This window comes from Podarcis gaigeae (genome assembly GCF_964106915.1).
Source record: "Podarcis gaigeae genome assembly, chromosome: 15".
NCBI classification, from domain to species: Eukaryota; Metazoa; Chordata; class Lepidosauria; order Squamata; family Lacertidae; genus Podarcis; species Podarcis gaigeae.
Genome location: NC_139692.1, coordinates 32,338,409 through 32,366,248, shown reverse-complemented (window position 1 = coordinate 32,366,248; position 27,840 = coordinate 32,338,409). Strand labels below are relative to the sequence as shown.

Genomic DNA, 27,840 nt, shown 5'->3' with positions numbered 1-27,840 from the left:
GGGCGTTCCACAGGGCGGGCGCCACTACCGAGAAGGCCCTCTGCCTGGTTCCCTGTAGCTTTGCTTCTCGCAATGAGGGAACTGCCAGAAGGCCCTCGGCGCTGGACCTCAGCGTCCGGGCAGAACGATGGGGGTGGAGACACTCCTTTTGCAAGGCTCAAGGCTGCCTGATGAAAATGTCAGAATTCGGATGTTGCTTCAGCAACAGTCGGGCCTTAGTCTGAGCCTTATAGACCAGCGGCAGTTCTGTCTCGTTTGTAAGTTCCTCCTTTACTGAAAGCTGCTCCTCCATCAGAAGTGGGTCTCTCACAGAAACTGCTTGGCATACCCAAAGCCCCTTTTCAACAGGGTGCCCTTGGGCTGCTCTCCCTCGCCCCCTTCCCTGGCTTGGCATGACAGGCTGCTGCTGCTCAAGGCCCATCATGAAGCAGATTAACACAGGTGAACAAAGGCAATCTTGTTCTGGCCTGAAGCAGCCTATGTGCTATGCTGTTGGGGGTGGGAACAGCCCTTTCTTAGGACAAACAGGACCTTGCGGGTCCTGCCACCTTACTCGCTTTTTCTCTAAACTAAAAAGCCCCAAGCCCTGCAATGTGATAGGATGAGAAAGACAGGTCTGGAATAATGTATTCAACGCCTCTAGGTCTGAGGTTCCCCAGCCCTGACAGGGACCTAGAATATTGGTTCTTTATATATATATATTTTTAAGGCTCTGAAATGCAATATTATTCAGAATTACAACAATATTATCAGATCCTGCATTATAGAGTTTAATCAGTCAATGGTTCAAAAGTGGAAAACTTACTGAAATTAAAAAAATTAAGGTCTTATATATATAATAAATGTTCATAAATGTACCAATCAAGCACATACATAGATATGTGGACCACATGTCTGGAGCAGCACAGGAAGACCTTCCTGAAACCATTCTGACTCCCAAACTGACCAAATGTTTTCTCTGCAAGGAGAGAGGTGGTGAGGGAGCCTTCCCATTGTCTCAGGAATTGGGAAATCACCATCTCAAAGACTACCAGGAAAGGCAATCAGATAAGGCATTATCAGATAACCTGACAGACAGGAAAAGCAACAACATTCAAATTTCTGTTGTAGACCACCTTTTCTGTGATGTAGGTATGATGTTTGGGGGTGGTGGTCTTGGGTTACACCCCTTCTGTGATGTATGTATGTATGTATGTATGTATGTATGGGTGGTCTTGGACTCCAGGGCAGGGAATTTAAAATGTCTATATAAGGGCGGGCACACCTTTGCTCTGGGTCCTCCTCCGTCCACCTGTGTGTGAGGGGAGCACCCTGTTGCAACAGTTCAATAAAGATCAGGCTTACTACCTGCTTTGCTTCTCAATATTCTCTGGTTGGCCTCTTATTTTCTCCTACCGATCGAGAACCTACAAAGGACTCTAAGGGTTCTTGTGTCCCCCATAAGGGAATAAGGGCAGATTTTGCTTATTACAGATGGCAACCACAAAGGGACCTTTGGCTGCCCGGATTCTGGGGGCAGGCGAGGAAGGACTGGTGATCCAGCGCGCACCAGGCCATTTGCCAGAAGGAGCCACCTGTCTTCCAGCGATGCCCTGACCATTTCAAAATCCAGCAGTCTGCCCCATCCATGCGCTCCCCACCCCACTCCACACACACTACAAGGAAGGCAAAAGCATACAGTGCCAAAAAAAAATATATCTCTGAGAACCCCCCTCCCCCAAGACCTGGCTGTTTCTCTGCTGATATGTTGGAAGGAACCACGCACTGTGCAAAGGCCCTCAGCCAATATCCTTGCAGCCAAATGATCATTACTGTACTGACTTCCTCCCAATTTAGAGCTGGTGCTTCCCCCTCCCCTCCTTAAAAGGGGAATAAAATGCCCTTGCAAAAAAACAAAAACAAAAAAGGGAAAGTTTCCTCTTGTGAGAGTTGCTAAACTAGCTTCCACTTTCCATCAGCAGCCTGTGGCCAGCGCCTCTTGAGTGAAAGTGTCTCTTCTGCTCTTTCTGGAAATTTGATCCATTCTGCAGGAAACCATGTATCTTTAAAGGAGTCCGGATTGGGGTTTCCACCCCCTGCTCTACCTCTCTGCCGTGAAGGTGATTTCAAATCTAAGCAAAGATGCACCACTGTAAAGGGTCATTTTGCCATACAATCGAATCTCAAGGCTCGTCCTGTTCCATCTACTGCAAAGTCCAGCAAGGTTACAGCAATGACAGTCTGGAAATGCTGAACTGACGGATGAGGGATTTTCTGTCTCCGTGCTTCTTTGTAATTTGCAAGAAAAGGAAAAAGAAAAGGAAAAAAAGGGGGTGCCTTTGCTTGGCATGCGAAGAAAGATTCTTTTCTTGTTTTGAAAAGTCGCTTTTCCCACGCACAAACATCTTCACCGCCCGGCCACTTCATCGCCAAAGACTAAAATTGGGAATGTGACCCCAGCGTCCGTTACAAAGTGCAAAACAGAATAGCAAGCAGGTATGTCAACTTTACAACTCTTTTTCTCCAACTTTGGGAAGATGGCAAGGGGATTCAGCACCCTTGCGTGCTCTGGAAGCAAAAGAGTGAATGATGATGATGATGATGATGATGCTTCAGTAGCTAAGAAATTTAGGGGCAAAACCCAGAATTCACATGCAGTGTTTTAAACCAGTGGTTCCCAAAGTGGGCAATAGCGCCCCCTGTGTGTGAGGGGGGTAGGATTACCTTGGGGGGCACTAAGAAGCAAGGGGGTCCCTGGAGGCCGAAATTGTCATGAGCTCGTCCTACACTCGAGTGTAGGCATAGACCCTGGCATAGACACATGCCTGACTGGCATGTTCTCTCCCTCCTGGTCGATCGTTCGGGAGCTTCAAAAGCATTTTTTTCCCAGGCTTTGAAAAACTGGTGTCGCTGGATCAATTCCATCAGATTTGTTAAATTAATTAAACTAACTAGTTTCAATTGGATTCTGAATAAATATGCAATTAATTGCTCTCAGTTATAATTTTATTGTGTTACGATCTTCCTTAGTGGGTTGTGCAAACCGCTGTGCTGAATAATGCTTTTTATAGGGTAGGGGGCACTGGGGATGAATATATATAGAACCAAGGGGGCAGAGGTTTAAACACTAATGGTTGCTTTTTAGCTTCTTGCACTATGAAAAACAAACATCCTGAACAAATGAGCCAGTATTTTGAAGTCTGTCAATGTAGCTTCCCAAGAGAAGGACATTCCTCATGAAATGACTTGCGACACAGACGTGCTTTATTAGATATGTCTTAAAGGAATGTACCGTGATGTTGAGGTTTATCCACTTCCTTAGTCCATCAGAATAGGCCAGTTCTCATTTTTATAATTGGTGCTTGGATATGGATACCCTAGGCAGAAAGTCTGGCAGGTGTTCCTTCAGAATACTTGGAGGCCGTTGACCAGGTTGAGTTTCAGGTATGTTAAAAGTGTGTGTGCTGGGTTTGAGACATGTACTCCAGGGATGAGGAACCTGTGGCCCTCCAGATGTTGCTGGACTCCAGCTCGCATCCTCCCTGACCATAGGCTATGCTGGCTGGGGCTGATGGGAGTTGGAGTCCAGCAACATCTGGAGGAGAGCCCTAGGTTCTGTACCCTTGAAGAACACCCTCCAACACTCCACAACCTGTGCATGTGTTTTGCACTCGCCTAACCCAATAGCATGTGTGGCTTTTCTTTCGGTCCCACACTAGAAGTGCCCTTATAGTTCAGACCGTTCTAGAGCACCATTTATCACCATTTATGTTCCCGCTTGGACTACTGCAATGCGCTCTACGTGGGGCTACCTTTGAAGGTGACCCGAAAACTGCAATTAATCCAGAATGCGGCAGCTAGACTGGTGGCTGGGAGTGGCCGCTGGGACCACACAACACCTGGGACCTGAGAGATCTGCATTGGCTCCCAGTACATTTCCGAGCACAATTCAAAGTGTTGGTGCTGACCTTTAAACCCCTAAACGGCCTTGGTCCTGTATACCTGAAGGAGCATCTCCACCCCCATCGTTCAGCCTGGACACTGAGATCCAGCACAGAGGGCCTTCTGGCGGTTCCCTCATTGCGAGAAGTGAGGTTACAGGGAACCAGACAGAGGGCCTTCTCGGTAGTGGCGCCCGCCCTGTGGAACGCCCTCCCTTCAGAAGTGAAGGAAATAAGCAGCTATCTTATCTTTAGAAGACATCTGAAGGCAGCTCTCTTTAGGGAAGTTTTTAATATTTAATGCTGTATTGTTTTTAACACTTGATTGGGAGCCGACGAGAGTGGGCGGGGTATAAATAATAATAATAATAATAATAATAATAATAATACTGTAATATAATAAAAATTTATCAGTTGAATCCCCCCCAATCAAATCAATTTAAAAAAAGAGAGAAAGAAAAACCCCTTCTGTTCACTCGGAGGCACAGGTAGCGTGCAAATCTGCATGCTCCAAATTGTTAAGATTGCAGGGTGGGGTGGGGGATGGGGCAGAGGACTTCCTGAGCTAAGCTACACAACTTCTTGCAGCCAGGACAGGTACCCGCTCTTGGCTGCAGACCACCTCATCTGCCATCATCCAGCTCTTCTTAGAAGAAGGGGAGGTTGGCAGGGGCCTCTCAGAGAAACAAAAGGCAACATTATTCCCCCAGGAGCCTCGCGCTCTGATGGATGAATAGAGTATTCAAAGACATAAATCTTATGGACTAGATTGTTTTTCATCCTCAGATATAACTATGCCAGTTGTCTGCTGGAAGGCGGAGCCCCTGCTGCGATGAGAGCGGGGGAACGGCAGTGTGCCTTGATGCTTGCTTGATGTTCTTCAGAACATTTGGGCTGGGTTCTGGGGGGCTGTAAGGAGATGGAGAGCCATACTACCTGAAAAGGATTCACAGATGGTATTTAACTCTGAGTAGGCTTGCTAAGATGTACAGTGGTACCCAGTGGCGTAGCGTGGGTTGTCAGCACCCGGGGCAAGGCAAGTAATTTGCACCCCCTAACCCGTGGATTTGCGCCCCCTAACCCTAACCCCCAGATGTTGCGCCCGGTGCGCCCGGCCCCCCCTGCAACCCCCACGCTACGCCACTGGTGGTACCTCGGGTTACAGACGCTTCAGGTTACAGACTCCCCTAACCCAGAAATAGTACCTCGGGTTAAGAACCTTACCTCAGGATGGGAGCAGAAATCGCGTGGCAGCAGCAGGAGGCCCCATTAGCTAAAGTGGTACCTCAGGTTAAGAACAGTTTCAGGTTAAGAACGGACCTCTGGAACGAATTAAGTACTTAACCTGAGGTACCACTGTATAAGACTAAATCAGATAAGTGCTGGAGATGCAAAGAGGGGGAAGGAAACATTCTTTCATGTGCCGTGGACTTGTAAAAGGGTAAAAGAGTATTGGGAAATGGTCCATAATGAATTGAAACAAAATGTTTAAAAGTACTTCCCCCTCCCAAACTCAGAGTCCTTTCTGTTGGGGATAATTCAGACTCAAATTCCCAGGTGTCAAAAAAGTTATCTCTGTATGCTACTACTGCTGCCCGTGTTTTGTAAGCCCCAGAATGGAAAACGTGCGAGGTCCCAACTAAAGAAGAATGGCAACTTACGTTGACAGAATATGCACAACTCGCAGACTTAACATATAGAACGAGAGAACCAGAAGAACATACGTTTAGAGAAGACTGGAATACGTTCATTGAATATATGGGAAATAATTGTGTACAGCCAAAAACGCTGGCAGCGTTAGTGAACCAAAATGAACCATGGAAAGAGAAGAAGGGAAGTCATTAGTATCTTAAGGATGTAAAATGGGTATATTAAATTGTAACACAGAAAATTTAATAAAAATTATACATAGGTTGTTTTTCATCCTCAGATATAACTATGCCAGTTGTCTGCTGGCAGGCGGAACCCCAGCTGCAATGAGAGCGGGGGAACGGCAGTGCGCCTGAATGCTGGCACCGTCTCCGGAACAGTCACATTTGGGCTGGGTTCTGGGGGGCTGTAAGGAGAAGAGGGACGCGGGTGGCGCTTTGGGTTAAACCACAGAGCCTAGGGCTTGCCGATCAGAAGGTCAGCAGTTTGAATCCCCGCGACGGGGTGAGCTCCTGTTCCTCAGTCCCTGCTCCTGCCAACATAGCAGTTCGAAAGCACGTCAAAATGCAAGTAGATAAATAGGTACCGCTCCAGCAGGAAGGTAAATGGCATTTCCGTGTGCTGCTCTGGTTCACCAGAAGCGGCTTAGTCATGCTGGCCACATGACCCGGAAGCTGTACGCCGGCCAGTAAAGCGAGATGAGCGCTGCAACCCCAGAGTCAGTCATGACTGGGCCTAATGGTCAGGGGTCCCTTTACCTTTACCTTTAAGGAGAAGAGGAGTCATGCTGAACCGGGCTAATCTAATACAGCATCCTGCTTCCCATGGGGGAGAATGCTCTTGTGCTCAGGTCCTGTGGGTGCCGTTGGCCTGATCCAGGGGAATCTTATGTTCTTATAATAGTGGCCAGCCAGTAGCTTCCAGGAATCCTACAAGGAAGACATGAGAGCAGGTGTAAGTTCCCTGCGCTTACTCCATAGCGAACCTAAGGAAAGCCTGCTGGATCAGGCCAATGGCCCGTCTCCTCCAACATCCTCTTCTCACGGAGGTGACTCAGATGCCTGTGGGAAGCCCCCAAGCAGGATCTGATCACAAGAGCCCTCTCTTTCCCTTCTCGTGGATTCCAGCAACTGGTATTCAGAAGCATCTCTGCATCTGGCTATAGAGGCAGAACTTAGCCGTCACAGCTAGTCGCTGTTGATAGCCTTCTCCTCCACCATGAATTGTCCAATGCTCTTTGAAAGCCATCCAAGTTGGTGGCTGTCCTTGCCTTCTGTGGGGGAGAGTTCCACAGTTCAACTAGGTGGAGCATGAAGAAGTTGTTTCTTTCATCTGTCCTGTGCAGGAATGACCGCCGGGTGTGGAGCCCACTTCCACCCAAAGACAAGCCACAGCTGTCTGAACATCATGCCCTCTATCTAACCTCTTCTCTCTTAGTAGTCTGCCGTGCCCTGTCTATGACCTTTGTCTCTTTTGATTAAACATTGTTCAGGGGGAAAGTGACGCGGTGGAAACAGGTGCCATAATAACTTTGTACCACCCCATGATCTCATGATTGGAAGATGTGTAAAGGGCACAGTCCAAAATGTATCCGACTAGTTTTGCATATTGTGCTAATAAAAAGAGCCTCGGCAGAGCTAGCTGGCAGCTTGCTTATGCACAGCTCACCTGATGATCAACATCTGTCTCATGTCCTTCACTTTAGTCCTGAATCTTCCAACATTCAGCTTCATGGCATGCCAATGAGTTCCAGTGTTATGAGAGAGGGAAAATTAGTTTCCGCCATCCACTGTCTCTATGCCACACATAATTTTATACACTTCTACTATGTTGATATTAATATTATTAATCCTACCTTTCCTCCAGGGAGCTCAAGGTGGCCTACATACTTTCTCCTCTTACCCATTTTCCTACAACAACCCTGTGAGGTAGGTTAGGCTGAGAGGCAGTGAGTGGCTCAAGCTCACCCAGTAAGCCTCCCAGCTGAGGGAGGATTTGAACCCTGGTCTCTCCCAGGTCCTAGCCCAGGACTCCAACCACTACACCACACTGGTTTGCATCACCTTTTCCTCCTAAGCTAAAAAGTTCCAAATGTAACTGGTGACGGTGACATGACTCAGCAAAGCTGAGTGATGCTCATCTTGTGTCTTCCCTTTACTTACCAGGTGCGGCTCTGTAGTTATTTCTTGGGGAGTCTGTCGGTGGAAGGTCCTCTGTGTCACCCTGGGAGAAGCAGAAATGAAAGTTGGTCCCTCTCCAGGACACAGGAAGAGAGATCAGAAACCTGGGCTCTGGGTGCAACCTGCCTTGCTGGTCTGGTCAGCACTGGGTTCCTTCCTCTTCCTTTTCCCCACAGGTAAGCTGCTCATGTGACGGAGAAGTTGTGGACAGGTGTGCAGATGCCCAGGTAATGGCTCCTGTCAGTCCTCTCTGTTGTTTTCCCCTTGATGGCTTTTGTTGGCAACTGGGATTATGAGTGTGCTGGGCCCGGGAGTAACCCATGAAACATGGTCCAGGTCTGGTCCAGAATTCAAAGGTTCCACTAGGAGTCAGTCCGACAGGGCCAAGGCAGGACACAAGGCAGGAAACCAGGCAAGGACAGGTACAAGATCTCAGGCAGGATCTGGCATATAGCAATGTTGCTCCCACAACCTGGGGTGGGGTCCGACAGGCTTTTTTCTTTGTCGGGGTAACAGCCAGTCCTGATCCCCCAGAGACTCACCTCTCTGTTTCACCTGAAGGCGTGTACTCCTCCTGCGAGTACTCAGGTCTCTCCTTCTCTCAGACCTTAGTCTCTGTAGCTCAGGAGACGTTGGTTGGTTACTGGACCCAGGGGCCTCCCCTGACCCAACCGGTAGTGGAGCAGCTGTAAGTGATGGCCCAGCTGAAGGCAACGAGGTAATCCCCGCATCTGAAGCCAGGGCAGGCTCAGGCCCCTGACTCAGCCCAGCTGGTGTTTGTTGCAGGGGAACCTGTGCAGACTGGAACTCTTCAGGATCAAGCCCCAGACTTGGTTCAGATGATGCCTGAGGCAAAGGATCCGGTGCAGACTGAGACTCCTCTGGTGCCGAGTCTGAGCCTGAGTCCCAGCCCAACACAATGAGCAGCTAGCAGCTTCATACTCTAAGAAACAAACAAACAAAAACCAGTGCAGTTTTGAAGAGTTCAGTCTGCCATCTTGATTCAAAATGGTGTCCACTTGTATCCAAACATAGGTTCCTTGATTTCAGGAAGCACCCTGCAAAAGTTATGGTATTTTAAGAGGTGTCCTATTGCACTGAGAACAAACACCTTTCCAAAATATTGTTACAGGTTGCAAGGGGGCAGGGACCAATTCCCTTAAATTCCTGGGTGCCAGATCCTCCCCATAATTCCTGGATTTAGTAAGGGTCAAAATTAATCATGAGAGCCAGCGTGGTGTAGTGGTTAAGAGCAGTGGACTCGTAATCTGGTGAACCGGGTTCGCTTCCCCGCTCCTCCACATGCAGCTGCTGGGTGACCTTGGGCCAGTCACACTTCTCTGAAGTCTCTCAGCCTCACTCACCTCACAGGGTGTTTGTTGTGGGGGAGGAAGGTAAAGGAGATTGTTAGCCGCTTTGAGACTCCTTAGGGTAGTGATAAAGCGGGATATCAAATCCAAACTCAATCAAGGCTTGATTCAACTTTTCCAAGCACAGAAACATAACTAGATTTAGTTATGCTAAGGAGCCAAGCCAGCTCTGCAGGGGACAAAAGCCAAGGATGGGCCATCAAGGAAACTATCCGAGGGAAAGACTGGCAGGCAAGGGGGGGACCCTTCTTCACTGGGTGCTAGTGGGCAGATGCAAAGGCCAGGTTTAGGGTTTCAACCTTGAATGAGGTAGGCTAGGGGGAGGACCTTAGCAGTGAGAAGGAGAGGGAGGGACAGACCTCTCTGTGAGCTGGGCATGACAGGCTGGAACTAAGAGACACAGAGGATGGCTTTTTGCTGTCTGTTGAATCCAGTGCTGCCCTTAAGACCCAATGCTCTGCAATCCCTCTATCTGGACTGAGGTTGCATATATGTGTAAATAAAACCATATAATATGAGGACACTACCATCTCTGCTGTGCCCAATTTCTGGAGGAAACACAAATCCTGGGTAAGTGTCTGGAACCCATGAAATCTCATACTTTTCAGAGATAGGGATAGCATGTAGCAATATATAACAGGGAAACAAACAGATAAGGATGATATTTGCAAATCTTTTTAAAAGATGCCTTAAATCTATAGGGCCCAAAGGCTGAGATCACACTACCCACTGCCCAAACAACTCAACATGCAAGGGGAATTGTTGGTGTGTGTGTGTGTGTGTGTGTGTGTGTGTGTGTGTGTGTCGCAGGACACTTCACATCTAGGATGGGGAATTTAGAAGTTGTGGGTATGGTTTGTTTTTGAAATCCCCAAATGCTTTTTCTACCTTTAGAATTGGGCCAAGGTTAGTTACCCTGCATGTTAATAGGAGAGGATCAGGTATCTAATCTGTGTTGAGTGACCTTAAACATCATCCTTGGCACGGGATCATAAAACCAGTTCTGTCCCAAAGAACCCATCAACCACATCACTGCTTCTGTTTAATTATGGAGCTCAAAAGCTGTGGGTTTTTTGGTACCACAGTATTGCTATACGCTGGCTGCGCAAGCCCTGAGCCCTTTCAGCTCGGACTAAAACTGCACACCTGTATGCTTGGGATGGCCGATGGTGAAGGATGATGGGAGCTGGAGTCCAACCACATCTGGAGGGTTACAGGGTCCCCATCCATGAACAGGCATTTAGAACTGATCTGTGTGGTTAGAGCATCTGCTTTGCACGCGGAAGGTCCCAGGTTCAATCCCTGATGGCATCGCCAGGTGCATCTGGGAAAGAACCCTGTCTGAAAATCTAGAAGGATGCTGCCAGTTGGTGCAAACAGTACTGATGCAGATGGACCAAGGATCTGACCTCAGTATAAGTCAGTTTTCTATGGTTCTGGGTTCCTAATGGGACTCGCTCCCAGGTACAAGTGCTCAGAATTGCGTCATTAAGTGTGTATCCGGGGTAGCATTCAATCTGACTTAACTTTTATTTTCTCCATTTCAGCCAGTGGCTCTGAGGTTGCACAGGTGCCCGTTCCAGGTGAGCTCTTGTTGCAAAAGAGAAACCAGCACTTGAAGCTGCGTCTTATAGATCACTGCAGAGATCTGGGAAAGGGTTCCTAAATGATGCCTGGGTTGTTGTTGAATCCTTGCCCATTTTAGCTTCCTCCTGCAAGCCCCTCCCATTGAGCTTATTGGACAGTGTCCATGATGTAATGGGCAGGCCTGTCCCCCGGCCAGTGGTGGCTGGTGCCCATTTGTAGGGTGGAAGGCAGGGAGCCCAACAGTAGGTGGCGCCAGAGGCAAATGATTGAGTCAGAGACAATTCATTCCAATTTTGTCCCCATCCTCCACCCTGGTCAGGGCTGGAGTCAGGTGCAGATCAGCACTAAGGTAATAAATCACCGATGCCAGTGAAGTTAACTCTTCATTCAAGTAAACCAAAATACAGCTCAGGCCTAGATGTCTCAGCAACCCTTCCTGGTCGGTCTTGCCCAGATGACACAGTTGTGAGGACTGAAGGTCCCTGCCTTCCCACCCCTCTCTAAGGCTCCTCCTCTCCAGGGTTTTCCCTATGCAGTCTCAAACTGTGTCTGCGCACAGCTAGTCTCTGCTCTGCTCTTTTCATTTTTTTGTGTGTCCCCAGAGACCAGGGAGGAGGGGTGACGATCACAGCAGGAGGGGGAGATTCCCTGGACTCTTCAGCCGCCTCTTGATCTCACCCTTCTTCAGTCTCTGCTTTCGATTCAGAGTCTGAACTGCACTCTGCCACAGACTCTTCCAGCTCACTAAACCCTGTTGCCTCTTCAGCTTCTGCTGCCTTCCAGTCTTCTCCGCCTTCTCCCTCTGACTGCTCATGGTTGTCCCGCCACCACTCCCCAGGCTCTGAGCCTTCTCCTCTTGGGGGTTCCCTTGGGGGTTCCCCAGATGGCGCCCCCTCCCCTCCTCTGCATCCAGCCAATCCATGACAGCCCTGCTGAGTTCCTCAAGGGCAATGCTGGGACTAAGGAGGAGGAACGTGGCAGCCAATTCTACCCTGTGGACTGTAAGCAGGCAAGGGAGGGCAGGTTGAGTTTGGCAGGGTGTTGTCCCATTTGCTCTAATGGACCGGCCTTGTTCTCCCAGAGGTCCGGCTAGTCAATGGGCGCAGCCGCTGCCAGGGACGCGTGGAGATCTTCTACAACAACACCTGGGGCACGGTGTGCGACGACGACTGGGACATTGTGGACGCCAATGTGGTCTGCCGCCAGCTGGGCTGCGGCCATGCCATCGCCATGCCGGCCACCCTCTCCTTCGGCCAGGGGCGTGGGCCCATCTTCCTAGACAACGTGGACTGCAAAGGCAGAGAGGCAGCCCTCAGCGAGTGCAGCAGCCACGGCTGGGGCATCCACAACTGTTACCACTACGAGGATGTGGCTGTCACCTGTAATGGTACAAAGGTTTGGGTCTGTCTGGTGGCGGTAGCAGGAGGGAGAGGGGTGAAGCAGGCTTATTTACTGCATTTCCCCCCCCCGTCCCCAGAGCTCAAGGTGGGACACATGGTTCTCCCATCCTCATTTAATCCTCACAACAACCCTGTGAGGTAGGTTAGGCTAAAGGAAGTCAGCGACTGGCCAGAGGTCACCCAGTGAGCTTCATGGCCAAGTGTGGGCTTTTAACCCTGGTCTCCTAGGTCTTTGCCTGACACTCTAACCACTGCACCACACTGTCCTGCAGGGGAAACCACTAAGGAACCCTGTGTATCTTAAACAGGGTGGAGGAAAGGCTGGATAGAAACATAAAATGTTATGACGGTAATAAAATTGCATGGGGATTAAATGATATTTCTAAAGAGAAAATGATGATGATGATGATGATGATGATGATGATGATGATGATGATGAATATACCGCCCTATACTCAGAGGTCTCAGGGCGGTTCACACAAAAAGATCACAGTATATAAAATAAAAATAAATGCAATAATCCAATAATACCCCCTCCCACAAAGAGCAACATTTTAAAAGGGTATGGGATGTTGATCAGGTCAGCCAAAGGCTTGGTTAAAAAGGAACATTTTTGCCTGGTGCCTAAAGGTGTAGAATGAAGGATACCACATTTGTTTGACTGCAGTTTTGATTTCTTACCTACCCCCCCCACCATGAGGTTGCAGGGTGGGTTACAGTAATTTAAAAATACAATTTTAAGATCAGTTACGGTTACAAGAATAGGGTGGATCCTATATATTTGTACAAACACCCCAATCTCTGAATGCTGAAAGACTTCCAGGTTCAGTTTCCTTGGAATGAATGTCAGTGGAGACTGTGGTGTCTTTAGGATATATGGTTTTATTTACACATATATACCACCTGAGCATAGGATGGAGGGGCTCACACTCCTTCTCTCCAGGGTCTTTCCCACGCAGTCTCAGGCTGGGTCTGCACACAACCACCCTCTGCTCTGCCCATTTACCATAATTTCTCTGTGTGTTCTAGGAGGCCAGCAGGAGGGGAGCAGTAGGAGGTTGAGAATCCCTGGCCTCTGCTTCTGCCTTGGAGTCTGAACTGTGCTCTTCCACAGCTCTTCCTGTTCACTAAACCCTGTTGCCTCTTCAGCTTCTGAACCACCTCCTCCCAGTCTCCTTCTCCTTCTCACCATCCCACCTCCAATCTTCTGGCTCTGAGCCTTCCTCCCTTGGGGGTTCCCTTGGGAGTTCCCCAGCTGGTTTCTCCCACCATTCCTCTGCATCCAGCCAGCCCATGACATTTGGACATCATTTAAACGCTATGAAAGCCCGCCTCTAAGTTGTTTACATAAAATATTCATCAGAAAATAGTGATGAAATCAACATACTTTAAAGACAAGCAGACATTTGTTAAAAGTGAAATATAGATAAAATCAACAGTTTTATAGAAAAAAATTAATGTACCTAATAAAATTGCATGTGTGTCTGAACAAAAACATTTTTAGCTGGTATCAGAAACAGTAAAATGAAGGAGCCTATTGTAACCCACCCTGAGACCTGTTAGTGAAAGGCAGGAAATACTACTACTACTACTACTACTAATAGGCAGTCAAATGTCATCAACCACAATGGATGCATCTAAGAAATTAATTGAACAAGTTGACTGGCCCTGCTTAAAAGGTTGGAGGTATACATGTTTGCATGCATAGCAGAGGCCAAGCAGATACTGTTGATGGAGATGATTGACTGATGTTCATCCTTCTGTTGGGTTGTTTGTTTTTGCAGAGCTATTGCCCACCCAAGCATCCAGAGGACCAATCAGCAAAACAGCCACCGCCTCATTGCAAAATGGGGAAAGTGAGTGCTTTTTGGATTCACATGAGAAGCTGTCCTCAGCTAGCACGATTCGCAATAGCAACACGATACATGTACATAGTGTTGCTGTTATTCATATCTTAACTTATAATAAAAATGTAAAGGTCTCATCAAGCTGCAGTTCTTATGACTGCCAACAGGTGGCACTGCAAACGGCAGTGTGATGAGAGGCTGTTGCTGTTACTGGTTGCCTTCCTTATCCCTGGTTACCAGGTGCTGCAACTGCAGGAGGGGGAATGAAGGAGAGAAACTGCTTGTTCCCTTTCTCCTGCTGTAGCAGCTGATGCCGCCGCTGCCAATAATGGGGAAACAAAGGAGAGATAGTCCCCATCCCCTTGCTCCCTGCAAGGCCCTTTCCACCTGGCCTAGGGGGCAGGGCCCACACACACCAGCCCTACTGAAGAGGCTCCTCGTGAGGCCAGAGGAACATCATCCGGCTAATGTTTTATTGTTTTATTGATTTAATATGCTGTAAACTGCTTTGAGATTTTTATTAAAAGCGGTAAAGGTAAAGGGACCCCTGACCATTAGGTCCAGTCATGACCGACTCTGGGGTTGCGGTGCTCATCTCGCTTTATTGGCTGAGGGAGCTGGCGTACAGCTTCCGGGTCATGTGGCCAGCATGACTAAGCCGCTTCTGGTGAACCAGAGCAGTGCACGGAAATGCCATTTACCTTCCTGCTGCAGCGGTACCTATTTATCTGCTTGCACTGGCATGCTTTTGAACTGCTAGGTTGGCAGGAGCAGGGACTGAGCAACAGGCGCTCACCCCGTTGCAGGGATTTGAACCACCGACCTTCTGATTGGCAAGTCCTAGGCTCTGGGGTTTAACCCACAGTGCCACCCGCGTCCCTATTAAAAGCGGCATAGAAATTAAAATAAAATAAAAAGCACTTGCACTGTGGCCACTACTAAAATGCAGGTTCCTTTCTTGGGCTTCCCTTAGCGGAGGCAGTCTGGATGATCCCAGGGGTCCCTTCCAAGTCTACAATTTGTACCCTGACTCTCCCTATCCCTCTTCCAGGCGATGGGAGCATCCGGCTGGTGAGCGGCGCCAACTCTTGCCAGGGCCGGGTGGAGATATTCTACAAAGGGAACTGGGGCACGGTGTGTGATGACGACTGGGGGCTGAGTGATGCGGCCGTGGTGTGCAAGCAGGTGGGCTGCGGGCACGCTGTAGATTACAGGACCAATGCCTACTTCGGCTACGGCACGGGGCGCATCCTCCTCGACAACGTGAATTGCGACGGGAGTGAACCGCACCTCTCAGCCTGCTACAGCCTGGGCTGGGGCATCCATAACTGTGGTCACCACGAGGATGCTGGCGTCATCTGCTCAGGTGGGTGTACCCCTCAGGGCTTGGGGCAGCCGGGCAGGCGAAGGGGCCAGCTGCCCTGTGTGGGAAGTGCTGTAGCCTAGTGGTTAGAACATCTGCTTATAGGCAGGAGGCCGCAGATCCAGTCCCCAGATGCATCCCCAGGTAGGGCGGGCGGGGGGGGATCCTGCCTGAAAACGTGGGGAGCTGCCAGTCAGTGTAGACAATACTGAGTTAGAAGTATCTGTTTGACTCCATGTGAGGCAGCTTCCTGTGAACGCCTAGCAAGGCATTGCAGAACCAGGATGGATAAAAATCAATAATGTTTTAAAAAGTATATTTAAAAAAATTGATTTTTAAAGATTTAAATAGGATTTTTTGTGATTTAAATCAGATTTTTGAAATAAAATGCTTTTGGATGAAAAATCTTTCCAAAGTTTTCTACTTAAGTTACCGGTACTTTATAGTCCAAAGGCTATTCATCAGGAAATAAGGATTTGTTTTAAGTTTTTCATGTGTGCTAAAACTCTGTCTAATTTTCAAAAAAAACAACATTTAACCACATCAGTTAACAAACATGGATACATATGCTATAATGTTATTGTTTTAGTTAAATAAATTGTTTAAATTGTTATTAAGAAAATGATTATTTTTCTTCTTCCAATTAAAATGATTATTATTAAGAAAATTATTAAGAAAATGATTATTTTTCTTCTTCCAATTAAGTACAGCAGAAAAGTTGTCCAAATGTAAACAGTTAACTTATTAAACCTCACAATAATTTTATAATCATCTATGTTATTCTAATAGTATAACCAAATCAGTAATTTTTGATATAACTGTAAAAACTACTCTGAAAATTTATTATTCCAAAAAATGAAACCTTCATCTGGTTGTAAATATTAAGATTATACCAGCAAGAATGAGTCCTTCTGTAAAAAAAAAAAATGATTTAAATCAAGTCTTACTTAGTGATTTAAATTGATTTGATTTAAATCAAATCCACCCTGTGCAGAACCTTGGAGAGCGCCAAGATTTGCTCCCATAGAGTTGGAAAGGGCCACAAGTGTCACCTAGTGTGAACCCCCTACAATTCAGGAATCTTTTTGCCCAATGTGGGCATGGTGCTCAAACACACAACATGAAGATATAGAGTCTCATGCTCTACTAGCAAGATCTAGGGATGGAACAAGGCCTTTCATTTTCCCAGAGGCCAGGAAACTCATCCTAGGACCCACCCCTTTCCCGAGGGGGAGGAAGGCCTTAAAAGGGCAATCCTGCTTGTTAAACCGCTCTATCAAGGCCTCTTCCCAGGGAACTCTGAGGGGACTAGGGGACCTCCTAACAATTCTCAGCACCTTTAAGGAACCACAGTGTCGTGGACTGGCTGGATGCAGAAGAGTGGGGGGGCACCAGCCGGGGAACCCCCAAGGGAACCCCTGGGGGAAGAAGGCTCAGAGCCAGGGAAGTGGTGGTGGAACAACAATGCGTGGTCAGAGGAAGAAGAGGCGAGGAGGAGGTGTCGGAAGCTGAAGAAGAAACAGGGTTTAGTGAGCAGCAAGAGGCTGGGGCAGATTGCTGTACAGAATCTGAGGCAGGAGAGGAGGGAAATCAAGAGGCAGAGTGGAGGGAGGCTGCTGAAGAATCCAGGGAGTCTCCCCCTCCTGCTGTGAACAGCTCCTCTTTCCCCTGGTCTCCCAGAACATGCAGAGGGATGAAAAGGGCAGAGCAATGAGAGACTAGACAAAGGAGCCTAAGATTGCTTGGGAAAGACCTGGCGGAGGAGGAATCTTAGGGAGTGGTGGGAAGGCAGGGGACCTTCAGTGTTTGCAACTGCCTCATTGGGGCAAGACCTACTGGGAAGAGCTGCTGGGAATCTCTAGGCCTGCACCGTTTGGGTTTCTTGAATAACACATTAAATTCATTGACTTGCTTTGATTGATGACCTATTGTTGTCTCTTTCCAGGTCTTGCGATGACCACGACCACAGCTGCCACCACCTCAGTGGCTCCCAACTATGAACAGTCATTCACTGATACAGCCACAGGTAAGGGAGAACCTGCTGTTGCTAATCCCACCCACCACAAAACCCCAACGGGGACAGTTTATGTTTCCATGACTTCAAAGATATAGGAGCACACTTGAGTTATCTGCACACCTGGGACAATGCTGGTTGTGATCATAGATTGGTGGTGGAGAACTTTTGGCCTTTGGGGCCTAGTTAGATCCACCAGACCCTAACCCCACCCCTGTCATAGATGCACAAGCCAGTTCTCCACTCCAACCCCAATCTGGTGAAATGGGAAGAGAACCATATTTGACCCATTGTTCCTGGGGAGGGGGAAAACCTGAAATGAAACTTTGCACTACATAGAAATATAGTGTTGTAGGTCTGGCGGGTCAGTCTGGATGATACCTGTGGGTCCCCTCCAACCGTACCTAGTAAGGTTTAGAGTCTAGTAGAAGAGGCTGTTGAACCAGTTTCTTTGTAAGATAATGGCCTGAGTTTGGCCAGTTGAGTACTGCCATGCACGTGTCCAAAGAGGCTGCTCCGTTGCCATAGAGACAAATGGGTGGGCCTTTTCCCACCTCACCTGCCTGAATGCCACCTCCTCCTAGGATGGAGAACAACAGGCCAAGGGGAACATTATGTGAGGGTTGGGAAGAAAGTTTTTGATTGCTGCTGGAAGCTGGAGATACATAGACATGCCTTGATCTGTTCTTGACCCAAAACTGTGAGTTTGAGGCTTCCCTGGAATTGAATGAGGAAGCAAGATCTGGTGGGGTGTTGGTGCTACGAGCCCTTCCATCCTTTGCTCAGACTGTATATATGTGTAAATAAAACCATATACCTTAAAGACACCACCATCTCCACTGACCTTCATTCTCAGGAAACCAAACCCTAGGCAAGTGCAGGTACCTCCGGAGTCTCTCACTGCTTGGAGATTGGGGTCCTGATAGCTGCAGATCAAATCTCTATTAAAGGACCAGCAGGAGAGGTGCAGTTAAAAAGATAGTCCCGGAAGCTGAGGTCAAAACACAGGGTTGCCTTCCTGCCTCATGGCTTGCCCATCTGTGTCCAAAGGCAACTGGTGGGATGTAATTGGAGGCCGGATGTTGTTGTGATGACAGGATATGTCTTTTTGCAGTCACAGATGGTCGAGACCAGCCTTCTCCTGAGACGGAGATGATGGTGACCTCAGCCCTTCTCCTGCTAGAAAGAAGAAGTAAGTGTTTTTGTGCCCTTTGTCGATGGAAATAAAGCTTCATCAGAGATGTAAAAACCTGCAAAGAAGAGATTGAGAGAGCTGGAGATTGAAGGGGTCAGTCTCGCTGATGGGAAGGTGTTTATTTCAGACAATGTGAAAACAGACCCAGGAGCAGGAAGGACGGAGCCCTGGTGTTTCCTCTCTCGTCCCATAACATCCGCTTTGTGTCCATGTAAGCGACAGAGAACCTGAGCGCTCCTGGTGTTGTTGTACTACGATTCCCATCAGCCCCAGCAAGTGTGGCCAGCAGACAAGGATGATGGGAGTTGTAGTTCAGCAACACACTTAGAGCCACAGCCCCACCCCCAAAGTCAGGTTTCTATAGTCCAGCTTTCCCTGTTTAGGCACCCCTATTTCCCGTGTCCTTGGTAAACCACTGCCCTTGTTTCCACCTCCATACACTATGCTGGTGTGAGTTGCTAGCACTGAACTTTCTCCAAGTCCCAGTCCCTATTCTCTGCATCTCTGAAAGGGTGGGAGGAGGAGGCAGGTGCATGTTGTCTGCTGTGCACACAGTTGTAGAAGTTTGTGCAGGGGCACTGAGGCCCCTTGCTTAGAATCACAGGCATAGAATTATAGAGTTGGAAGTGGGGCTTGAGAGTCATCTAGTCCAGCCCCCTGCAATGCAGGAATATGCAGCTCTCCCATGCAGGTATCAAACTTGCAACCTTCGCGTTGTTAGCACCACTCCCTAACCAACTGAGCTATCCAGCAACTATTGATACAGGCTGTTTCTAAAACAACAGAATTCATGAGGGCCAAGGCCCCCTTGCCAGTACTCTTGCCACTCTCTGAAAAAGTGAAACAGGGGAGAGAGAAAAACCAGGAGCCGGAATGTCCACAAGGTCCCAAATCAAAGGAAAAGTGGAGGTGGGGGATGAGTTGCATAGAGTTGTAGAGTTGCAAGGGATCCCGAGGGCCATCTGGTCCAATTCCCTTGCAATGCAGGGATCTCCGCTAATGTCTCCCTGACAGATGGCCATCCAACCTCTGCTTAAAAACCTCCAAGGAAGGAGAGTCCACTACCTTCCATAAGTCACTCCGGCCTTTTCTCCCCTTCCGTTTTCTGACCAGCAGGTGGTGGCATACGATTAGCAAACGGGAACAGCAGTTGCCAAGGGCGGGTGGAAGTCCTGTACGGGGACTCCTGGGGGACGGTCTGCGACGACGACTGGGACTTCCCCAACGCCCAGGTGGTCTGCCGGCAGGTGGGCTGCGGCTCGGCGGTGGTGGCCACTGTGCTGGGCTACTTCGGCTACGGCACCGGACCCATCCTCCTGGACAATGTGGACTGCGCCGGCACAGAGACTGACCTGTCCGACTGCTTCAACCTGGGCTGGGGGCAGCACAACTGCGGGCACCACGAAGACGCTGGTGTCATATGCAGAGGTGAGAGGGACAGGGGGCAAGGAGGGGTTGTGGTCTCATCGTAGGGTTGGAAGCCCCCCACCCCCAAGGGTGATCTAGTGCAACCCCCTGCTGTGCAGGAATCACAGCTAATGAATCCCGGACAGGCAGCTCTCCAAAACCTCCAGTGGATCAGAGAATTTTGGGAGATAGAAATGACCTGGTGTTATAAAATGTAAACAGCACAGGTTCCTCTGGGATGCCTCCAAGCTGTCAGTCTTTTGCAGGAGGGAGTTGTGTGTTTATCAGAATCTTAGTTCTGCGTGATTAAAGGGGACCAAAGTTCTCTTGTCACCCCAGCACAACAAATCCACATAAAAAACACACACACAGAGAGCAGACTTTTTTGTGGTGTGGAAAACGACTGAGGAATAATGCACTGAAAATTGTGGAATGAATGTATGATTAACAGCAAGACATGTAAACAGCTCATGAGGGAATCAGGACAATTGCTCCTTGTCACAGGCGCCACCTTTTAAAAATAAAATAAATGCATGGTAGGAAGTTGGACTAGAATAGATGGCCCTTCCAACTCTCCAATTCTCTATGAAGTCAGTGTTTTTCTTTCTAAATAAACTTTCAAGGTTGGGTATTTTATTGTCTTGTTCCACCATTCCTCCAAGGTGCTCAAAGCGGCATGCATACTTCCTGCCCTATATTATTCTCACAACAATCCTGTGAGGTGGATTAGGCTGAGAGGCTGTGACTGACTCCAAGGTCCCTCAGTGACCTTCCTGGCTAAGTGGGGTATCCCAGGTTCTAGTACAGGTCCCTGAACCCCAGTCTCCCAGGTCCTAGTACAACTCTAACCACTGCACTGCACTTCCCAGTGCCTTTCTGTGTGATGTGTGTGGGGTGCGTGTCTCTATGCTGTTAAATGTACCCCTTGATTTTTACCTGGTCCCAGGTGCAGAAGAATCTGGAGATCTCTTCCAAGAAGACCCTTTTGCCACCACCACATCAACCACCACACGACCCAAGGATGGTATGTGGGGCACAGGGCCTCCAGCTCCCCGCTTGCTGACTCTCAGCTGAAACCCCTGGTGTTTGGCAGGAACAGGGCAAGAGGCTGCTCTAGGTGGCTGCCTAGGGCAAGATTTCTGAGGGGTGAGCACTATGGTCACAGAAGAGGGGTTGTCTTTTCTGAGTACAGCCTTCCATGTTACAGCCCTTCAGGTATTTGAAGATGGCTATCGTATCTCCCTCTCAGTCTTCTCTTCTCCAGACTAAACATACCCAACTCCCTCAAACATTCCTCACAAGGCTTGGTTACCAGACCCTTCATCATCTTGGTCTCCCTCTCTGCCTGCCTTCCAGCTTGTCTATGTCTTTCTTGAACTGTGGTGCCCAGAACTGGTCCCAGGACTCCAGGTGGGATCTGACCAAGGCAGAATAGAGCAGGATTATGACATCCAGTGATCTAGACATTATATGTCAGCTGATGCAGCCTGGAATCACATGAGGTGCTTTTGTTGCTGTATCGCACTGTTAACTCATGTTCAGCCTGGGGTCTACTAAAACCCCTGGACCCTTTTTGCATGTATTACTGGTAAGCCAGGTGCCCCCCCATCTTATATTTGTGCATCTGGTTATTCCAGCCAAAGTGCAGAACCTTACATTTGTCCCTGATGAAATTCATTTTGTTAGTTTTGGCCCAGTTTTCCAATCAGCTAAGGTCATCCTGAATCCCGATTCTGTGTTGTGCAGTATAAGCTTTTTTTAAAAAACACAGTATTGTGATGGATGAGGTGCCTTTGCTTGATCAAACAGAGCAGTGGCCCACAAAAGTTGAACCCCCAGGCCTGAAAATTACACAGGTATTCCCTTGCTTAGCTTTACACATGCATAGAAATTAAGTCACATTCTCAGAGGGAAAGCGTGCCTGTGTTATTCGAGCTGGATGCCTGATTCAGCGGGAATAAGAAGGTACCTGTTCTCTATCGGGCTCGCTTGAGGCTGAGTTTTTCCTGCACAAGCATTCTTGACACGTCCTTAATACAGTCTGAGTAAGCAGATTCTCCTAATATCCTTAATGCACTCCGAGTAACAGGAATCAGAAGATTTCCCTTACGGTAGGTGGGGGAACAGATTTGCATAAAGATGCCGGAGAAATTATTCACAGCCAGAACAGTGAACCGTCTAGAGCTGCGGTGGACAAACTCCTCTTTGGAGGAACTCTAAGCTTGTGCAGAGCGCATTATTATTATTATTATTATTATTATTATTATTATTATTATTCAAAAAAACCTATTCATTTTATAACACAAATAAACAACACAAACAGGAAAGCAAACAATACAAACAGACTCTTTTCTTATTCTTATTTTTTCTAAACATTGTTAGGTGGGCTTCCCCAAGTCCCCCCATCTGATTTTCATTTTACCTCATCTTTAGCAGTTTACATATATCATAATTTCTAACCATTTTTTTTATCATACTTACTTTAACTGTAAAAACCTTCACATTTTATCACTTGCAAATAATACTGTTTTAAAATGCCCTATCTTCTACTTCTAACCCTACAGCCTAAATCCACTTCCAAAGCTATTCTAAGATTTAAATATTAACATATTTTTTCAAATACTCCTTAAACTTCTTCCAATCTTCTTCCACCGTCTCTTCTCTCTGGTCTCAGAGTCTCCCGGTCAGTTCGGCAAGTTCCATATAGTCCATCATCTTCATCTGCCATTCTTCTATAGTTGGTAAATCTTATTTCTTCCAATTCTTTGCTAGCAATATTCTCGCAGCTGTTGTGGCATACAGAAAAAAAAGTAACATTGTGCAGAGCGCATTATTGTCTCAGCTGAGAACGAACAGGGAAAACTGGCTGGTGCCGGTGGCACAGCCATTGAGTTGGTGGGGCACAGATTTGTGGGGTTTTTTTTGGGGGGGGAGCTTCAGTTAAGTCTTGTGATACCCACCCCCCTATGTTTCCCCATTTGCAGGCTTCCTCCGCCTGGTCAATGGGAGCCACCGCTGCGAAGGGCGGGTGGAGATGTTCTACCTGTCTCAGTGGGGGACGGTGTGTGACGACGCTTGGGACCTCAAGGACGTGAAGGTGGTGTGCAGGCAACTGGGCTGTGGGGGGGCCTTGGCCGCCTGGGGGGAGGCTCGCTACGGCCAAGGGACCGGCTACATCTTCCTCGACAACCTCAAGTGCAAAGGTGACGAGAGCTCCCTGCTGCGCTGCTCCCACATCCGCTGGAACGTGCACAACTGCGACCACTCGGAAGACGCGGGAGCTCTCTGCAGGCTCCTGTGATGCACCGGAAGGTACGGTCTGAGCCAGGCCCTGATCCAGGCAAGGGCAGGCATGCGCTTCCCTTGTTCCCAAGGAGGCTTGCATGCAGCTTATCTGCTGGGGTTGATGGGTAGGGGTGCTACCTGAGAGAGCTGGCTAGGAACCGGACGAGGAGACGTCCAAAGGGTCATTGGCGGGGTGTGTGGGTCTGCTTGGGGGAATCCCTCTTCTCCTGCACCTCCTCCTTGAACTCAGCTTCCAGGTCTAAGCAGGGGTGGATCCTGACAGTCAAATCTTGCCTGTACTGCAGCGCCACCAGAGCTGCGAGTGGCCACAGGGTGGTATTTTAAGTCCATGTGGAGCAAAGTCCATTGCTAAGCAACGCCCCACCCCCATTTCAATAGGGACAGAATTAACCCTCAAGGTACAAACGGAATGACCTGTGTCGCTGCACTTCCAACACAATCGGCTATCGGATTTCTGGGCTGTGCAATTAAATTGGACTTGTCCAATTGGACTTGTCTTAAATTGGACTTAATACAAATAACTTGTATGAAGTTATTTGTATGAAGTCAAACGTAAGTGCATTAAATAGATAAATATATATATATATATATATATGCAGGTTTTGGTGTCCTCGGGTGTCTTCCCGTGTAAAAGTTGGGGTGTCTAGGCGACGTTTCGACGAGGTCTCACTCGTCATCTTCAGGCTGGTGCTTTCGGCTTCTTGTTACTGGAACAGAGCGGAAAGAAGCCGAAAGCACCAGCCTGAAGATGACGAGTGAGACCTCGTCGAAACGTCGCCTAGACACCCCAACTTTTACACGGGAAGACACCCGAGGACACCAAAACCTGCATTCCTGTACCCGTGAAAATCTACGAAAGCAAATATATATATATATATATATATATATAAATAATGGATTAATGCAGAAACAGGGTGGGATGGATTTATGAGTGAACCTAAGGCTGTGAATGGATGGATTAAAATGGAAAAAACCCCACAAAAACTTGATTTCGGTAGGTGCTGTTCGGCAGAAATATGCCAACAGGCTAGAACGTCTCAGAAAGCAGCATTCCTATTTTAAAATACAGTGACTCTCAACTCATGCTGGGGTTATGTTCTGGGGATAATGCATAAAGCCAAAAATCGCGTATTGTGTTTTCAGTGGCAGGTGGGGTTTCCAAAATCCTTTCCCCCGGATGACCTCCCCCTTTCCACTGCCCCGTTAATTTTTTTTTTGGGGGGGGGGCAAGTGCATAAAGCTGAATGCGTGCAAGTTATAGGTGCCTAAGTTGTGAGTTGCCTGTGCCCATATCATCTGAAGAGCCTTTGCAAAAATGTAAAATGAAGCTACCTATTTAAAAATAAAGTGGATTCCCAAGCATTTGCAAAGGAACCATCAGCCCCTGTCAGACAGACAGGACCAGCCACAGGTCTAGGATTGGAGGCGGCAGATGCCTTTGAGTCTGGCTACCTTCCCGCTCTCTGTTTTAAACAATAAGTTTGTATCGGGAGCGGTTCTTGCCTCATCTCAAATTAACTGGACAAAATGGGCCTTCCTCTTTCAGACAGGTGTCGCCAGCCCTCGCAAGGACAGCGCTCCAGCTGTGGGAGCCTCAGCTTCCTCCAACGGTGGCTGAAACCTTCTCGTTCAAATGGTGCCTTTGCAGCTTTTGTGTGCGCGTGTGTACACATGTGTAAATCTCTGTATAAAAACTGGTGTACGTACCTGACATAGAGAACACCCTCTACCCCACTGCTGCAGCCAGGAAGACCACTTTTCGCTCATCGCGTCAGTCAGGGGGTGGGGGACCCTTTTCATCCTGAGGGCCGTATTGCCTCGTGGAGTAGCCTGTCGGGGGCCAGGTACCAGTGGTGGGGCAGGGCACAGACAAAAGTGGGGGGATGGACACAAAGGACAGGATTCTTTCCTTTGTCCAGCAGGCTGTGTTCCAATGGTGCACAAAACCTGCCAGAGGTTTCTACACCTTTGCATGTACATTTCTCCATCATCCAGCAAAGCAAGCAGTCAGTTCATGGCTTAAGGACACATTGCAGCCAGGAAAAAGCACCTGAGGAGGGTGCAGAGCAGGCCTGAGGCGCTGCAGAGGCGCCGTAGAGGGAGTCCCAGGCCACACTCACAACACCATCCATTGAAAGCACTCTTGGACACCTCTTCAGATAGTCATGGCTTCCCCCAAAGAATTCTGGGAGATGGAGTTCATTCAGGGTGCTGGAAGTTAGAAGATTCTTATTGTTCTCAGACCCTCCAAGGGTCCCTATTTCCCAGGACAGTCTTAGATTAACAGAAGCCATCCCAGAATCATCCCAGAATGTCCCACTTTTCCTCAGGACGTCCCTATTTTCATCAGAGGAATGTTGGAGGGTATGCGCCATTAATGAGTCATGGTTCCCAAAGTGGTTTAATGGTCAATCCCTCTTCATGGGTAACTGGGAATTGTGTCTCTGTGAGGAAAATGGGGGCCACCTAATAATTCCCAGCACCCTGAACAAACAACAGCTCCCAGAATTCCTTGGGGGAAGCCATGACTCTTTGAGGTAGCATCATAATGCTCTCTGTGAGGGGAATTGGAGGGTATCCTGACAACTCTCTGCATGCTTTACCAGCTACAAACTTCCCCCAAAGAAAACTGGGAGCTGTAGTTTGTTAAGGGTGCTGGGAGTTGTCAGGAGATCGCTAATGCCCTCACAGAGATACATACCCCAGAGCTCCTTTTGAAGAATATTTTTATTAATTTTCCAATAAAAACATCCAATTAACATCTCCAATCATAATCCAATTAAAATAAAAAAAAACTATTATTTTTTTTATTGAAGAGGGGTTGATTGTTAAGCCACTATGGGCAGGGCTGGCCCAAGACATTTTGTCACCTGAGGCAAACCACCAAATGGCACCCAATTCCCTGCCAGGGAAGGAGGGGAAGAAGGGGTGAGTCAAGATCTACATCAGGAACAAGGGGGGTGGGATAAAGATCTATATCAGTATCTTCTGCCCCTGTGGATCCTGCCGCCTGAGGCGGTTGCCTCACCTGGTCTCATGGGAGGGCTGGCCCTTAATATGGGAATTGTAGCACTGTGAGGGGAATAGGCACCTCCTTAACAAACTACATCTCCCAGGATTTGATGGAGTTGAAACCATTTTATCGGGAATAATCTCTAACATTCATTCAGAATGAATAGAAGAACGGAAAACACCAGAAATTTGTCTTTGCAACAGCAAAGGAAAGGAGATGCTGGAGATTGAACCTGAGAACTTCTGCATGCGAAGCAACGGCTCTACCATGGAGCCCCAGCATTGCAGGGGGTTGGACTAGATGACCCTTAGGGTCCCTTCCAATGTGACAATTCCGCGATTCCCCTGAAATGAAGAAAGGGTTAAAGCCCCTTTGCAGTTTTGGGTGCTCCGAATCTATGGAGGGAGAGAAAAGAAACATGCCTGTAAGCTCCGCTTTCCTCTTCTTAATGCTTATTTAGAATATCCAAAGCTAAGCAGACACTTATCCTCCTTCCAGGGAGCAACACGCAGGCTCAGCGGTGGAATTATCAATCCATTCAGTTTATGAAACACCTTCCAGGCGAGTCTCAATGTGATTTGCAAACCAGCCATGAAAGCAACGGGAAATGGTTTTTTTAAACAGAACAAACAAATAACTAAAGAGAGGTTTCAAAAAAGCCACATGCCTAAGGCAGAGAGCTTTCTATCCATCCGGATTGTTTCTGGAAAGCGCAGATAGAGGGCGCCAATGAGAATTCTGTTCCACAGAAGCAGGGGCCGCCACATTGAAGGCCCTGCTTCAGTGCAGGCTTTTGAGATCTTTGACCCATGCTGGGTATGTAAGGGATAAAGCGGACCCTCAAGTCACCAGGTCCTGAAACAGTGTAGGGACATATATGTCAGTACCTTGAACTCGGCCCCATGGCAGACTGGCAGCCAATGCGAATTCCGCAAGCTAGGTGTTATAAACAGGCGGGAATTTGCCCCCCCGCAAGCGATCTGTAGCCCTCCTCTTCTGCAGCCCCTGGATCAACCTGAGTAATCCATGATTACTCAGAAGCAAGCCCCTTTCAGGTACCCAAGACTTACTGCCAGGTAAGTGGGCACAGGACTACAGCCTTATTCATTAAAAAATAAAATAAAAAATCCTCCTTAACATTTGGTGCTGGGTTCTCCACCCACCCCTCCTCCCAACCCACATATAAGAAAGCATTTCCGCCGTGTGTAGAACTTAATTGCTTTTCAGTCACCCAATGTAAGCAAAGTCTGCAGCAAGAAATGGCCGCCTTAGCAATAGGTAAACTGAGCCAAAGTGGGGGGGAGAGAGGAGAGAAAGGGGGATTGTTGCTCAAAGTGCAGGATTGGCTCAGAATAAGTGAAAAGCAAAGCCCCCAGCCATGTAAATATATGTAATTTGGGTGGGGAGGGAACATGGGAAGGGGAAAAGGGGGAGAAAGTGTATAATTCTTTTGTTAATATTTTAGTGTGCATATTCCAGGATGTCATTTTTTTTCTTATATGTTCTTTTTGAATAAATAAAAGCTCTTTCAAAACTCTCTCTTGCTCGGTTTCTCTCTGTTTAAAGACACCGTATGTGTTCACATTAG

The 27,840-nt window shown here is 48.1% G+C and overlaps 1 protein-coding gene across 1 annotated transcript; it reads left to right on the top strand.

Annotated features, from left to right (window-relative positions):
• Positions 1-127: 127 nt before the first annotated feature.
• On the top strand, positions 128-27,603 carry SSC4D (scavenger receptor cysteine rich family member with 4 domains; the record flags this gene model as incomplete). The annotated part of the gene is made up of 12 exons (XM_083715364.1): positions 128-257; positions 10,668-10,703; positions 11,789-12,094; positions 13,892-13,963; positions 15,006-15,320; positions 17,263-17,343; positions 18,446-18,523; positions 18,654-18,737; positions 19,643-19,954; positions 20,880-20,957; positions 22,918-23,245; positions 24,786-27,603. 11 exons carry the CDS (start codon positions 128-130, stop codon positions 23,232-23,234), a joined length of 1,809 nt encoding a protein of 602 aa, XP_083571490.1. The 3' UTR covers positions 23,235-23,245; positions 24,786-27,603.
• Between the last annotated feature and the right edge of the window lie 237 nt (positions 27,604-27,840).